This window comes from Tenrec ecaudatus, chromosome 17 (genome assembly GCF_050624435.1).
Source record: "Tenrec ecaudatus isolate mTenEca1 chromosome 17, mTenEca1.hap1, whole genome shotgun sequence".
Classification (NCBI taxonomy): domain Eukaryota; kingdom Metazoa; phylum Chordata; class Mammalia; order Afrosoricida; family Tenrecidae; genus Tenrec; species Tenrec ecaudatus.
Window position 1 is genome coordinate 54703645 of NC_134546.1, and position 15021 is coordinate 54718665.

Below are 15021 nucleotides of genomic sequence, written 5' to 3' on the forward strand. Positions count from 1 at the left end.
AGCCGTTCTCCTTTTCTGAGGGGTTCCTCCCCCAGGCACCTCGACCCGGCGCGCCATCTCTGCTTCTTTAGCCAGTCTTTCAAGAGGAGAGACTGCCTCTTCACAGTGCAGGAAGGTCTGATCTAAGTAATTTTTACTAGCTGCAGAGAATCCTGTTATGTGACTGGGCGACCATTTGTTTCATCATTCTTTGTGGGTACTGTTTTGCACTTTGTCTAATTATCTGTGTATGACACACCTGGGGGGGACTGTATAAACCCTAATGTTTCCTGCCTGTGTTCTGTCTTCCTAGGTTTCTGCTGTACCACAGAGCTCCAGCGGTCATGGGCCAGCCATTGCAGCGGTTCACAGCAGCCATCACCACCCCTCAACTGCACAGCCCCACGGGGGCCAGGTGGTCCAGAGCCACACGCACCCCACCCCGCCAGTGGCGCCCGTGCAGGGGCAGCAACAGTTTCAAAGACTCAAGGTGCTCTTCAGCTCTTTTTTTCCTGTCATTTTGTTTTTATCCGAGTTGGGAACATTGTGGTGGCTTGACAGCGTTGAACATCTCATCTTAGTGCCAGTGTGTGATCCATAGGCGAATTCTGGGACCCGAGTCTAGAAATGTGCGTGCAATGTATTAGCTGCATAGTACTCAAATTATCAGAAGGGAGGAGCTATTTTCCTAGAAACTAAACCTTAAAGCCCATTAGCATGGGTGCCTCCTTCTAAACGCTTTAGTTTTTAGCACAAGGTTTTATTGAGCACACATGTGATGGGCGGTGGGCCAGAACAGTAATTAGGTCTTACTGCCCGGCAATGTCTTACAGTGTGATCTCTTTATTCTTGTACATCACTTGCGGAATTGGCTGACATCTTCAGGTCCATTCTTAGTAAGACATATTCTTTATTTAAAGTTGGAGAAACTAATTGTAAATGAAGTGGCAATGCTTTCATCTGTTCTGCTGAGCGTGTGTTTTGACATCCGTGAGGTGTGTGTGGAGAGTGCAGCTTGTGTTCCCAGCTAGCCTTGTTGCTCTGCTGCTTGCTTGAGCGATCCTCTTCAGACGGTGTGAGTTGCAGCAAGCACTCCAGGTTTCAGTTTTGCTAATTTTACGTTTCTATAAAACATGGAATTGAGTACATGAGATACAGATGTCTGCACTAGAAAGAGATAAGATGCTAGCTCTTAATTTGGGCACATTAGCCTGATTCTATCATGAGTTGCTTGGAGGTAGGGAAGCATGATAGCTTCTTGAAGGATGCATTGTGTGTTGCAAATAATTCCAGCCTTCTGAAACACTCAGGAACTTAGGCCATATTGGCCTGAGGAAGTTAGAAAGCTTCATGGACAACATAGCGTACCAAACTATACATTTACAAACCTGTTCTTCTCTCCATTAGCTCAAGCAAGATCTTTAAAGAGGGTACAAAAGATTTCAGCGTTAAAACACTGCTAGATGGTTTTCCGGATACCTTGTATGGGCTCTGCTGATGCATTCTTTTTTTAATCATTTTATTAGGGGCTCATACAACTCATCATAATCCATACATGCATCAATCGTGTAAAGCACATTTGTGCATTCGTTGCCCTCATCATTCTCAAAACATTTGCTCTCCACTTAAGCCCCTGGCATCAGGTCCTCATTTTTGCCCCCTCCCTCCCTGCTCCCCCCTCCCTCATGAACCCTTGATAATAAATTATTATTTTGTCATATCTTACACTGTCCGACATCTCCCTTCACCCAGTTTACTGTTGTCCGTCCCCTAGGGAGGAGGTTATATGTAGATCCCTGTAATCAGTTCCCCCTTTCCACTTTACCTTCCCTGTATCACCACTCTCACCACATCCTGAAGGTATCATCTGTCCTGGATTCCCTGCGTTTCCAGTTCCTATCCAGTGTACATCCTCTGGTCTAGTCAGATTTGAAAGGTAGAATTGGGATCATGATAGTGGAGGGTGGGAGGGTGGGGAAGTATTTAGGAACTAGAGGAAAGTTGTATGTTTCATCATTGCTACACTGCACCCTGACTGGCTCGTCTCCTCCCCCAGACCCTTTTGTTAGGGGACGTCCAGTGGCCTACAGATGGGCTTTGGGTCCCCACTCTGCACTCCCCCTCATTCACAATTATATGATTTTTGTTTCTTTGAAGCCTGATACCTCATCCCTTCGACACCTCATGATCGCACAGGCTGGTGTGCTGCTTCCATGTGGGCTTTGTTGCTTCTGAGCTAGATGGCCGCTTGTTTATCTTCAAGCATTTAAGGCCCCCAGACGCTCTATCTTTTGATAGCTGGGCACCATCAGCTTTCTTCACCACATTTGCTTATGCATCTTTTGTCTTCAGTGATTGTATCAGGGAGGTGAGCACCCAATGATAAGATTTTTTGTTCTTTGATGCCTGATACCTGGATCCCTTCGACACCTTGACACCTCGTGATCACACAGGCTGTGTGCATCTGCTACTAGATACATTCTTTCAAATGTTAATACTCTGTAGAGTGATGGTTGTGTGCCCACATTTATTGCTGTTTAGACTTAGCACTTTACCAAGCCCTGAAACTCTTTAATGTGATTAATTCCATAGTAATACTGTATTCAATAGTTAATGCTTTATTGTTGCACATAGTTTTTGAAATGTGCTATTAAAATAGAAATATATTCTTGGGGCCTTTTTAATTGCCCTTATCAAAGCACAACATGTTCTTTACTTAGTTTCCTCACAGGAGTCCTGGGTATAAGTATACGGATTGTACTCTGTTATATAGAAACTGGCAGAGAAGCAAGCAATGGCTGTAGAGGCGGGGCTCTAGTGTGAGGATCACAGGGAGAGCTTGGGTTTCTGGCTTGTTCCTTCAGTTATCAGCACTTGAGTGTGATTCCTAAGCACAGTAACTTGTGTGTGCTTTCTAATGAGGAGAGGTAAAATGCTTGCTTGTGCTGCCATAAGATTTAGATCAGTATTCCCACATTACCTGCCATATTTGAATCAGTCAAAATGCTTTGTAAGCATTTGCATCAACTTCAGTAAACAATTTACTATACGCTATAATAAGGATGTATTCAGTGGGAATGCTTAGGTTATTTTAAGCATCAAATTGTCCCTACTTCCCTTTTGTGTTTGGCAGATTGGTGACAAGGAAAATTTGAATGATTTGAGGGATGCTTGGTGTGATTTTGTTATTTGTTGAATGCCAGCACCATAAATATTTGGCACATATTTAGCAAATTCTCTTTATAGTTGTTTGTGTTGGTCTTCCAAACAAGATCTGAATGAGCCTGTTAAAGTGATCCAGGGAAATTCGGCGGCGAAGGCTAAGATTCTCCTTCGATGCCCCCACCCTTATGTCTGTAGCTATTCAGTAGCTGCTTGTAAGGCTTGGGCTTTTGTTTTTTGTTGTTGTTAAGTTGTGGTTCTTGGATTCTGCGCATACTTTTATAGAGAGGTGTACTTTAGGCAATGGAAGAATTTGCTCATGATTTTTAAATGTGGCATCTCATTTATAATGCGGGGGTCATGCTCTTTCTTTAAAAGGTCGTGTTATTTTATAACTAATTTTTAAACGATGGTTCACTGACATTCACATTTCCTTTTTCTTCTAAACATACACATATCAGGGGAGCTTCAAGAAGTTGAGAGAAATGCCATTCATCTTTTGACTACATTTTCAGGAACTGTTTGAAGCCATCTCATATCACATACACTTCTCTCCTTCAGGCTTTTTTGGCTTGATATAGTACTGGTATTTCAATATATCATGTCGATTGATTTCTCCCCCCGTGCTCATGTGGTTGTTGGTTCTTTTCTTAAATATCTCTGACGTCTTTGTTCCTGCTCCAAATCCCGTGTTTTCCGTGCCCTCAACTTGGCCGTTAATGAAAATGTCTACTAGAAATGGCCATTTGATTTCTAAAGTATGGAAAGATCAACCACCAAAGGCAGGGGGGCGGTGTATAGAGCAAGTCTATGGGCTGAGTGGAGCTTTCTTAGTGTGTGAGGTGAGCATCGAGCAATTTGCTTGGAGTTAGTGCACCCAGTGGCCGTCACCTGGGAAAGTGCTCTCTGGTCACAGTGATTTTTTTTTGGTAAAGGTTTCTCTTGACCCTTTTTTTTGTGTGTGTGTGATGGCTGATTTACCAGAACAGTGTGTGACTGAAAATTTAGTTCTTGCTTGGGAAAAATGCCCCAGAGACTGTTGTGATGTTGAACACAACGCACTATGGGAAAAACTCAAGTGTACTAGTGGTTTTCTTGTTTCAAAAAAGGTGAACTGTTGATCGATAACTAACCTTGTTCTTGATGTCCACCAACTTCCCAAACAGGCGAATATGTCAGTTCATAGTATTCTTGGTGTTCACTCCTCGAGGTCAGGCTGTTGTTAATCAAGCTTTCTACTTAGATATTCTGAAAAGATTGCGTTAACACTGTGCGACAAAAAAGGCTTGATTTGTGGCAGATGGGGACTGGTTTTGCTATCATGATGATGCACCTGCTCATGTAGCCATCAGTAGCCAATTTTTTAGCAAAAAAAAAACCCAGCATGCCTCATGCCCTCTCTTGCCCCACGCATCTTACTCACCTCACCTGGCTCGTGGGACTTCTTTTTGTTTCCTTGAATGAAGAGGGAAATGAAAGGACAGCATTTTGACAACGTTGAAGAGGTGAAGAAAAAAATGCTTCCAAGAATAGAATCACAGATTTGACATTTGTATTAAGTATAATGGAAGTGGGAAGGTGCCAAGGTTGTGTTTTGTAAAAATAATTCAAATACAAAGATTTGGGAGGGTGGGGTCCCAGTTATTGTTGGGTATCCCCTCGCACCAGCTGTGTACTATTGCAACAATGACATACTCTTGATGTAACTATTGCCTCGAGGAGCCTAGGGCAGCTCTTGAGAAAACATTCAGTAGCCTATTTACACACCTATTTGTATGTCGTCATAAAAGCGCACACCAACAACTCAGTGGAGATTTTGCAAAGCCGTGAATCTTTGTCATCGTTATGTCAAGGACCATCTGGAAAGCTTGGTCAGTAGGCCAACACGTTCCCAGCAGCAGCAGCACCTGGTCTCTTGTGTATCACAAAAGTAGGACTCATCTCATGTCAGATATGTATCAAACTTTTAAGTATGTGACCACATAACAAATGATAGCTGTGGTTGTATTTAAAGCAAAGCGAAACAAAGACTTCAGTAGCCAGTGCAAAGGACTCCTGGCCAAGTGGAATTCCTTGGTTACAATTGAGCCCAGTACTTCTTCAGTTTGGGGAGTCCTGCTAGGACAGGAGTTTAGCACTTGGGTGACAGCCTGTGCTTCACACCCACTAGCCAACCTATAGGAGACAGATGTGACAGTCATCATCCATCAAGTATACCTGTGGAGACTCAGTGAGAGAGAGCCCTTTACTCTGTCCTGTGACCTGTGTCTGCTGAATCCTCACTGCGAGTTGGCTGGCTTCCATTTCCCAAAGGTCCCGTGTGGCATTTCACCATGCTGCTTCCCTGACTCTTCACAGGCGTCACATTGGCGCCCCTGTGCTCATCCGTAGAGCTCAGGCTAGACCCTCTCCTGGGGAAGCCATCCTTCCCTACACTCAACACCTGCCCACTCTTTACCTACTGACGCTGCTGTATGGTATGCTGCCTCTCTGTTGTGATTCCTGACTAGATGCCAACGAAGTTCTATGGAGCCAGGACTGTGGCTACTTTGTCACCATCTCCGTGCACATTTTTCTACACATTTGTTTCATTTACATAAAAGATTGTTTTATTTTTAAATAATCTGATTTTGCTTTAATGATTCCTGGGTTATTTTCCCTCTAACTCTGACATTTCGCCCTGTCTGTCTCAGGTGGAAGACGCGCTCTCCTATCTTGACCAGGTGAAGCTGCAGTTTGGTAGTCAGCCTCAGGTCTACAATGACTTCCTTGACATCATGAAGGAATTTAAATCTCAGAGGTAAATGACATACGTGTGATATTCAAGTTTTGTGCTTGGAGTGTTGATTGTTGGGGGAGGAATATAGTTTGTTTTCCTCTGTTAGAAGATAAAGGATGCCCCATTGTGGTCGACTTACTTTTCAAGACCATGTCTTTGTTTTTCTGTCTTTATGGATTGAAATGACAGGAAGTAGACCTTGGTTTTCTTCCTGTTGGTAATTTGCTTTGCGCATCATCTGTGTCGTGGAAGTCGCATTGGTAATGGTGCCGGCTGTTTCCCTTTGTCACACTGAAAAGAGAGACGCCGAAGTTCTGTCAGTTGCAAGAGAGCAGCTCGTGCAGCACTGAAGGCCTCACGCCGTGCACCAGGCCTTGATTTTGCTTAAGTACAGGCAAATTTACTGTGCTTAGATTTACTGTCTTGATATTTGTTTGATAACTATTACCATAAATGTACATTCTGTTCAAATTTTTAAAGAGTGTTTTATGTGCTGTTAATTGTGCAAGTTGTTTTATCCATTATTTTGTTTAGAAAGCCCAGTAGAAAGTGAACCGTTTTTCTTCTTCATGTCTTTTTTTTCTCTCTTAAATCAGCATCGACACTCCAGGAGTGATCAGTCGGGTGTCCCAGCTGTTCAAAGGCCACCCGGACCTGATCATGGGCTTCAATACCTTTTTGCCCCCTGGCTACAAAATTGAGGTGCAAACCAATGACATGGTGAATGTCACAACTCCTGGTCAGGTTCATCAGATCCCCACCCATGGCATACAGCCTCAGCCTCAGCCACCACCCCAACATCCGTCCCAGCCTTCAGCACAGTCAACCGCAGCTCCTGCCCAGCCTGCTCCTCAGCCTCCACCTGCCAAAGTCAGCAAGGTGAGCACCAAGAAAGTTTTCCATCATGGGGATTTCAGCATAGAAATCACTTCATTGACGTGTCCCCATTATGCAATACTTAGATGATGTCATCAAAGAAAAATCAACACGACTAAAGTAGTTCACATTCACACACCCAATATTCAGGTATCTTTTAACAGCTATGGTGGTCTTGGGTGGTGCACATCACTACTAGCATAGGGGCTTGTGACTTGAAGCTCTGGAGGCACCTCTAAGGACGGGCCTCATTATCTGCTTTGGAGAAGTCCCAGCCATGAAAACCTTGTGGAGCACCATTCTGCTCAGCACTAAGGGGGTCGAAATTCATGAGTCGCTTTCAAATCTACACAGCAGTCTATAAGAACTCCTTTGAGTATCCACAGAGTTAGTGACTTTGTGAAATAGTACTTTGACAGCCTAGGCAGAAGTGACCATTTTATCATGGTTACATTAGAGTCCTTGCCCACCTGGTCGTTATCTTCAACACTTACACTCTCTTGACCTGACTGGATCAGATGAAGATGAGCAGGAGCACATGGTGGTGACAGGTTCTTGGCTCAGAACTGCACTGTCTCAATAAAGTAGCCACCCGCCACTTAGGACTATTCAATTAAGTAAAATCTATTCAGCTCTTCTTGCATTTGCAGTGGCCCCATTTCAAGAGCTCCGTAGCCACATGTGGCTATCACTCAGGACAGTGCAAAGAGAGAACATTTCATCATCTAAGCAAGTCCTACTGGGGTAGCAATGATCTCAACGACTTTTTATGTGGAATTAAGCCAATATTGAGGGTGCTAGCTTTTCTGACGAATATTAAAGATCTCTGTAAAATGTGTTCTTATCTGTTTGTATTTGGTGAACTAATGGACTTTTTTAAAAAATCACATATTAAAATTATTTCCTGTAATTAGAAATATCTCTGGCTTTAAGGTTATATTTTGAATTGGAATTGTTGTGGGATGTGGGAGCTCTTCACACCTCTTACTCCCAGTACGGTTTCGATGGAGTGAAAATGACCTGGCCAGTAGTAAAGACTCTAAGTTAGCCAGGTGTGTTGTTTCTCTTATCTGTGTTCCTGATAATGCTTTTGTTTGTTTTAGCCTTCTCAACTACAAGCACATAATCCAGCCAGTCAGCAGACGCCCCCACTTCCACCATATGCATCTCCACGTTCCCCGCCAGTCCAGCCTCACACACCAGTGACAATCTCGTTGGGAACAGCCCCATCCTTGCAGAACAATCAGCCTGTGGAGTTTAATCACGCCATCAACTATGTTAATAAGATCAAGAATAGGTTCCAGGGGCAGCCCGACATCTACAAAGCGTTTCTGGAGATTTTGCACACGTATCAAGTAAGTGAGTTTGCCCTTTCATCTCCCTTCACCAGGTTACCCTCTCTCTCAGGGGCGCCTGGCTTGAGAAGAACCTGAATAACAATTGTTGATGCTCACTAATCCTTACTGGAAATTAATCAGCCGGAGAGTACGGTGAGAGTGTGTAAGGCAATTTTCTTTGCCTAATGAAAGTGCCCTGCAGCAAGCAGCCGTGTAACGGGAAAGCTGTTTATCTGGAAAGTCAGAGGGACAATTTGCCTTGTGCAGTTAATCAACAGTAAAAGGAAGAATTTCTCTTCGTGCTTTGTGTTTTATCACATGGGAGTTGTCCCTGGGCATGGACAATTACTATCCAACTTTTAAAGGAGTTGTCAGCCACCATTTTCTCCTTTCTTGGTCAAAACGGGTGCTAAGACAGGGGCAGTCTAGTAGCATACAAAACTCCTATTAGATAGCCCAGAAAGTGTACAAAGGAAGTCATTCAAAATAGTAGCACTCTGACCTCTTCTCACTTGTAATTTTTTTATTCAGAAAGAGCAGCGAAACGCCAAGGAAGCTGGGGGGAACTACACCCCTGCGTTGACAGAGCAGGAGGTGTACGCCCAAGTGGCGCGGCTCTTTAAAAATCAGGAAGATTTGCTGTCAGAGTTTGGACAGTTCCTACCAGATGCCAACAGCTCGGTGGTAATTCTTTTTTTTTTCTTCTTTTATATACACAAAACTACACTATTTAGCATTAGTCTTGTCTTAAGAAGCTGGAATCAGGAAGGTACTTTTCATACATGACTTGCTTTGATAAGAGCATTAATTTCTTTCACGTGTCTTGATCAGCTCTTAAGCAAAACAACTGCTGAGAAGGTGGATTCCGTGAGAAATGACCATGGAGGCACTGTGAAGAAGCCCCAACTGAACAACAAGCCACAGAGGCCCAGCCAGAATGGCTGTCAGATCCGCCGGCACTCTGGGACAGGCACAGCCCCTCCCGTGAAGGTGAAAACTAGCAGCATTTGCTCGTTTGGCCTGTGGGGGCAGTTATTCTCTTAACCGCAGCATTCAGGCAGTTGGGGTCTGGGTGTCCTGGGCGAGTTTGTGTACTTCAAGCTTCGTATCTGACTCTGTAAACAAATGTTCCCCAAAACCACACCACACTCGCTGCCACTGAATTTTCGATTCCGACTGAACTGCCCCTGTGGGTTTCTGAGCCTAACCCTTTACAGAGTGGAGCCCTAGTGGCACAGTGGGTTTGAGTTGGGGTGCGACCTGCAAGGTCAGCAGTTCTCAAACACTATAGCTGCTTGTGGGAGGAACACGGGGCTTTCGACTCTTATTTCAGAGACTCAGAAGGGCCGTTCTGCCCCATCCTACAGGGTCCCTGTGCGTCGGCGTCAACCCCGTGGCCGTGGGGTGGGTTTGGGTTGGAACCCTGGGAGTAGAAGAGCTCGTCTTTCTCCTGCGGGAACACCTGGTGGTTCAGACGGCTGACCTTGCTTTGCAGCCCGACTCCTGACCCTCCATGCGCAGGCCTCCTAAGACCGCCAGTTGTGGCTTGGATGACTGTGCCCCTTAGTTCTTAGTGTTTTCCTCTGTATTTTCTTTTTTGTTATTAGCTGTCATCTCATTTTTTACTTTGTTTGTTGCAAGAGTTTTTAAGACATAACCAGTATTTCCTTTTTCTGATTTGATGCTCTTATGTCCAGAAAGAGTCGTGGGTTTTGATGATTTTTCAGAAGTGATCTGTGGTCTTATGAGACCTAGAGGCCTCTTCTGTCCAGTGTTCTTGGTTGTGTTACCAGCTCTCATCTGTCATCTTAATCTCTAAGGCAAGGCCATTGGGCTAGAACATGGATAGGCCTAAACCCCTGTTAGTGAGTTGTCTTGTCATGTTGATTCTTACAGCAAACTCTTGATCTGCTCACAGAAAGCTTACAAAGACTGACAGGTAGTAGACACTACTGAAAGACCCTGCTTTTTCAGTGTCTGTGTACTAGGTTCTATTGAAATCACACTAGACATGGTAATAATTGATACTCATTTTCTTTTTTTAAATACATATGCTCACCTTCGTCGTAGAGACCAGCCCAGCATATAGATTGGGCTCGCCCACCCTCGATTACCCACAGGTGGAAGCACTAGATGGGCTCCTACAATGCCCCACCTCCTCTCTGCTCAGTCAGTGTAAGCCGAGGCCATGGCTCCTCGGAGAGGAGGGCACTCTGAGGTTACACAGGTAAAGTCGTGCCTGCCCACAGTACATGTGCATTTCTTCCCAGAAGTGGCTTTCCTCAAGTAAATTGCTGGGCAGGGTTAGTCTTGGTCTGTTCATTTCTTTTAAGAGTAGCCTGAGAGAGTAAGTTTTCTGAACGGATGTTAATGGACAAGACGGAAAACGGTTCCTTCTGTTACAGAGTTAGCCCTGGTTTTGTGTGGTTCTTCGACACCTCTCCCCATGAAATTTAAAAATTGAATTACTGATAATAAAAGATGGACTTATATCCACACCAGGCAGGGGACTCCAGCTCTTTTTACAGACTAGGGGAATGAAGCAGTGGCGTTAGGTTCCAGTTGCTATCGGCCCCTGGAGAAAGGAAGACAGGGTATTAACTCTGAAAGACTTCCCATGGTGAGAGAGCACTTGGGGAGTGTAGACTGGCGAGCCTCTCCCTGGTGGAGAAAGAAGCTGGCAGGCAAACTGACAAGGGTCTGAAGAAGTCTGGAAGTTGATTTAGCGACTTTCTGAATTATTAGCAGTGGTCACTGGTGGGCCCACTGGATACAGGTGAAAATAAAATGGTTGTGAATTTCAATCTCCGAACTTTTGGTGTTGTTTTCTTTTTTGTAGAAGAAACCAAAATTGATCAACCTGAAGGATTCCTCTGTAGCAGATGGCAGCAAGCATGGCGTGGGAACTGAATCTTTATTTTTTGATAAGGTGAGCAGTGTCTATTGCTATACCCTAATTTATATCATAGTTTTCTAATTGTAAATTCTTTTAATCTGCTACGATGATTAGCAAAACTAGAGAAATGGCCCCGTTGTTTTGTTTTAGGGCTTGGTTTGTAGCAAAATAGGGCATTTTTTGCTTAGTGGAAGAAAGCTTCGAAGTGTGTTCTCGTCCTCTGGAAAGATGTGTGGAAAGGTGACTTTGTATTGTCAATGTCCAGAATATCCGGTTCTGAGCCAGTGGAGGGTGGGCTTACACTTAGAGGGACTTGCACTCTAATGGCTGTGGTGCGTCGCTTGCATTGGATGCAGACGAGGCTCGTGGGGTCCTGATTTAATTGTGTGTGTTCGCAGCTCTCCAAGTGATTCTGATCACGTGGATTAGAATCACTTGCGCCAGAATTGCAACTAGGGCAAAGGCTGTTGGGTGGCATAACTGAAGTCATCAGGGTAACTGGCAGCCAATAGGCTTCTCCTGAAATAGGAGTCGGCTCAGCTTGATCTGGTGGGGATTTATCCTTTTGGGGGTACCTCTGGGTTTTTGCACAAGGGCAAATGACTCCATATCTCTGACTGTTCTGTGTCCTAAAGGTAGGCCCTGTGGGACTCTGAGCTATCCTGAGGAGATATGCACAGTCCGTAGCTCTGACTTGAACCATTTCTGAAGGCTGAAGGCTGCCTAAAACGAAACCATTGAGTTGATGCCAACCCATAGCCACCCTATAGGAATGCGCAGAACTGCCCCTCTGAGTTTCTGAAATTGTAACTGCTTACAGGAGTAGAAAGCCCCATCTGTCTCTTCAGGGACCAACGTGTAATCACTGTGACCCCAGGACTCTTGAGGCAAATAGATAACGCCAACTCACAGCCATCGCAAGGCTAGAACAGTGGAGGAGGATTGAGGAACACTGTGAGAGTTAAAGAGGAATTAAGGATACAAAAGGCAATGGCAACATGGAGACCTTGTTTGAATCCCAATTTTAAGAACCGATTTTTTAAAAAGATGTTTAGTAGCCCCCCCACTATCATGACTTCAATTCTACCTTATAAATCCGGCTAGACCAGAGCATGTACATGGGTACAGTTGTGAGCTTTCAACACAGGGAATCCAGGACAGACAAACCCCTCAGGACCAATAATGAGAGTAGGGATACCAGGTGGGGGGAGAAAGGGGAAACTGATCACAATGATCGATAAATAACCCCCTCCCAGAGGAACGAACAACAGAAAAGTGAGGGAAGGGCGACAGCAGTCGGTGTAAGACATGAAGAAAAATAATAATTTATAAATTATCAAGGATTCATGAGGGAGGGGGGAGGGGGAAATGAGCTGATACCAAGGACTCAAGTAAAAAGAAAATGTGAAAATGATGATGGCAACATCATTGTACATATGTGCTGGACAATATGGGTAAATGTATGGATTGTGATAAGCTGTAAGAGCCTCCAATAAAATGTTTAATAAATATTAATAAACTGAATAAATACCATATATACTAGTGTTAAAAAGATGTTTAGTAGATCTGAGGATATTTGAACATAGACTCAATAAAGATAATAAAAATGTAAAATATGTGTAGAACAAAAATTACATCTTTTATCTTTAAAAGAACATATGCCAATATAATGAAATGCATAGACACAAGTTTATTCATGGTTTCTAGGGGCTAGAGGAGGAGGGCAATATGGGCATTAGGAAGGGGCACTCAATTGTCCGCTTAAATATTGCTGAAATGTCACACTTAGGATTGTGTGTGCGTGTGTGTATGTGTGTGTGTAAAACACTGCAGTAAATGTATGGCTGTAACCCGTATGGTGTCCATTAATGGATGGTTATTAAAAGTACTTGAGCTCCTAGAGCAGGAGTTGTTGATGTGGGCGTCTGCAGCGCCCATCAGAGGATCTTAGTACTAAATACCTATTTGTGGAGCTAAAGCTCCACATTGATCATCTAACCAGGCTAGTCTATGTGCCCTGACACTTTATTTTTTTTAATATATTAAAATGTTCAATAATGGAAAATGGAGGAAGGGAAAGCCACATCACCAGGGAACAGGAATAGCTTGCTTTAAAAGTTGATTTTTCAAGATGACCTACCAGAGCTTGGAAACATTGTTGACCAAGATTCATGGTGTCAGTATCTCTTAAGAGAGGCATCCCAAAAAAGGAGAAAACAAAAGCTTGGGTATCTCTTATGGCTGGAGAAGAAAGCATGTGCTAAGTAAAAGTCTCCTTTACTCCTAGTTCCCACTTCCATGAAATTGTCATGGAAAGTTTCAACCTGTGTGAAGCTACAGAGACTATGAGAAGGACCTGGTGATCCCTCCTCAGCGTTGCCCAGCTCCACCAGAGCCAGCACACTCGTTTATATGTGTGCCACCCACCCCGGTTATCGGGGACAAGTCCAAGCTACGACTTGAGCCATAAATATTTTCAGTAGTTTTCTCTTTTAAATGACTCCTTTTGTCAAAACAGGTGCTATTGTGGTTTCAAGTTGGGCTGCTAACTCCATGACTCGAAACCACCATCTATCTGATCCACAGGATAAAGACGGGACTCCACACTCCCATAAAGAGTCGCAGTCTCGGAACACACAGGGGCAGTTCTCCCCTGTCCTGTAGGGTTGCTGAGACTCGGCATCAGCTTGATGGCAATGAGAGTTTTTTCACAATCATGATCACAGTGATTCCTCAAATATGTGGGTTCAAATTTCTCTCTCTTTTTTTAATGTAGGCTCTCCTAATTCCTTCATGTAACTAGATCTTTTCTTTTTCTTTTCGGTTGTCTCCATTAGGTCCGGAAGGCTCTTCGGAGCGCAGAAGCTTATGAGAACTTCTTGCGCTGTCTGGTTATCTTTAACCAGGAGGTGATCTCTCGGGCAGAGCTAGTCCAGCTCGTCTCCCCCTTTCTAGGGTAAATGGAATGGCCGTGGGGAGGGGGGAGGGGCTTCGCCTGGATACAAATTTTAGAGGCAAGATGATCATCTGGTTTGTGAGTATACATGAGAAGTTGATTTGATTGATGTGGGTCTTGTCTGGTGGCTCATAAAAAAAGTGTTAAAAGGGTCTGGACGTTTTCTATTCCAACTCCAGAGATGAGAACACAGAAAAGGGTTAACATGCCTCTTGATGAATGGCTAGATAGGTGGTCTCCTGAGCTGCTGATCTATCTACCTGGGGGTTCTAGAATCTGACTCTGTCACAACGGAAGAATTAACTGAATGCTGAGGCAGGGTTCTTGATCAGAAGCATGGCTGGTTCTTGGCCCTCTTGGGCACCACCACATAGCCGTGAGTGCTGAATGGAACAGTCACTGCTTCGAGCTGGTTTGGGGGATGATAACTGACTGAAATGTGCCCCTAGTAACAGAGTTCTCACCCATCACCAGGCGTTGTGGGGAGGGGGGGGTCATCTCTCAGGATAGCTGCCTCATGCTGACGAATTTTCGGCTTGATTCTTCAGGAAATTTCCGGAGTTGTTTAATTGGTTTAAAAACTTTCTGGGCTATAAAGAGTCTGTACATCTGGAAACCTTCCCGAAGGAGCGAGCCACCGAGGGCATCGCCATGGAGATAGATTATGCGTCCTGTAAACGGCTGGGCTCCAGCTATCGAGCCTTGCCCAAGAGCTACCAGCAACCCAAGTGTACAGGACGGACTCCTCTCTGTAAAGAGGTAAGGCTTCCCCAAGCAAGGCTCAGCCCTCAGTCCCAGGCTTACTCCAGAAGGGTGCAAGCAGTCGATGTAGAATTTACATGCTCAGCGACATCAAGATTTTTAAAAGAAAGCCTCACTTTTATTTATAAGCATGTGTGTGTGTGTGTGTGTGTGTGTGTGTGTACTTGCTAAAGGTGAAACCTACAGAATTAATAAAAGGAGAACTCAAAAGTGTTCATTGCCGATTGAGTTAAAAGCTAATGATTTTTCCACAAACATTTTTAAAGCCCCTCGT

The 15021-nt window shown here is 44.3% G+C and overlaps 1 protein-coding gene across 3 annotated transcripts in view; it reads left to right on the forward strand.

The window, feature by feature from the left end:
• The window catches only part of SIN3A (SIN3 transcription regulator family member A), a 64346-nt gene that overhangs the window by 28685 nt on the left and 20640 nt on the right, over nt 1-15021 (forward strand). For all 3 annotated transcript variants that reach the window (XM_075535999.1, XM_075536000.1, XM_075536001.1), the window contains exons 3-11: nt 293-469; nt 5835-5941; nt 6517-6799; nt 7900-8151; nt 8665-8817; nt 8965-9123; nt 10973-11062; nt 13867-13985; nt 14534-14744. In XM_075535999.1, coding sequence (XP_075392114.1) covers nt 293-469; nt 5835-5941; nt 6517-6799; nt 7900-8151; nt 8665-8817; nt 8965-9123; nt 10973-11062; nt 13867-13985; nt 14534-14744 — 1551 coding nt within the window. The remainder of the gene's footprint in view (nt 1-292; nt 470-5834; nt 5942-6516; nt 6800-7899; nt 8152-8664; nt 8818-8964; nt 9124-10972; nt 11063-13866; nt 13986-14533; nt 14745-15021) is intronic.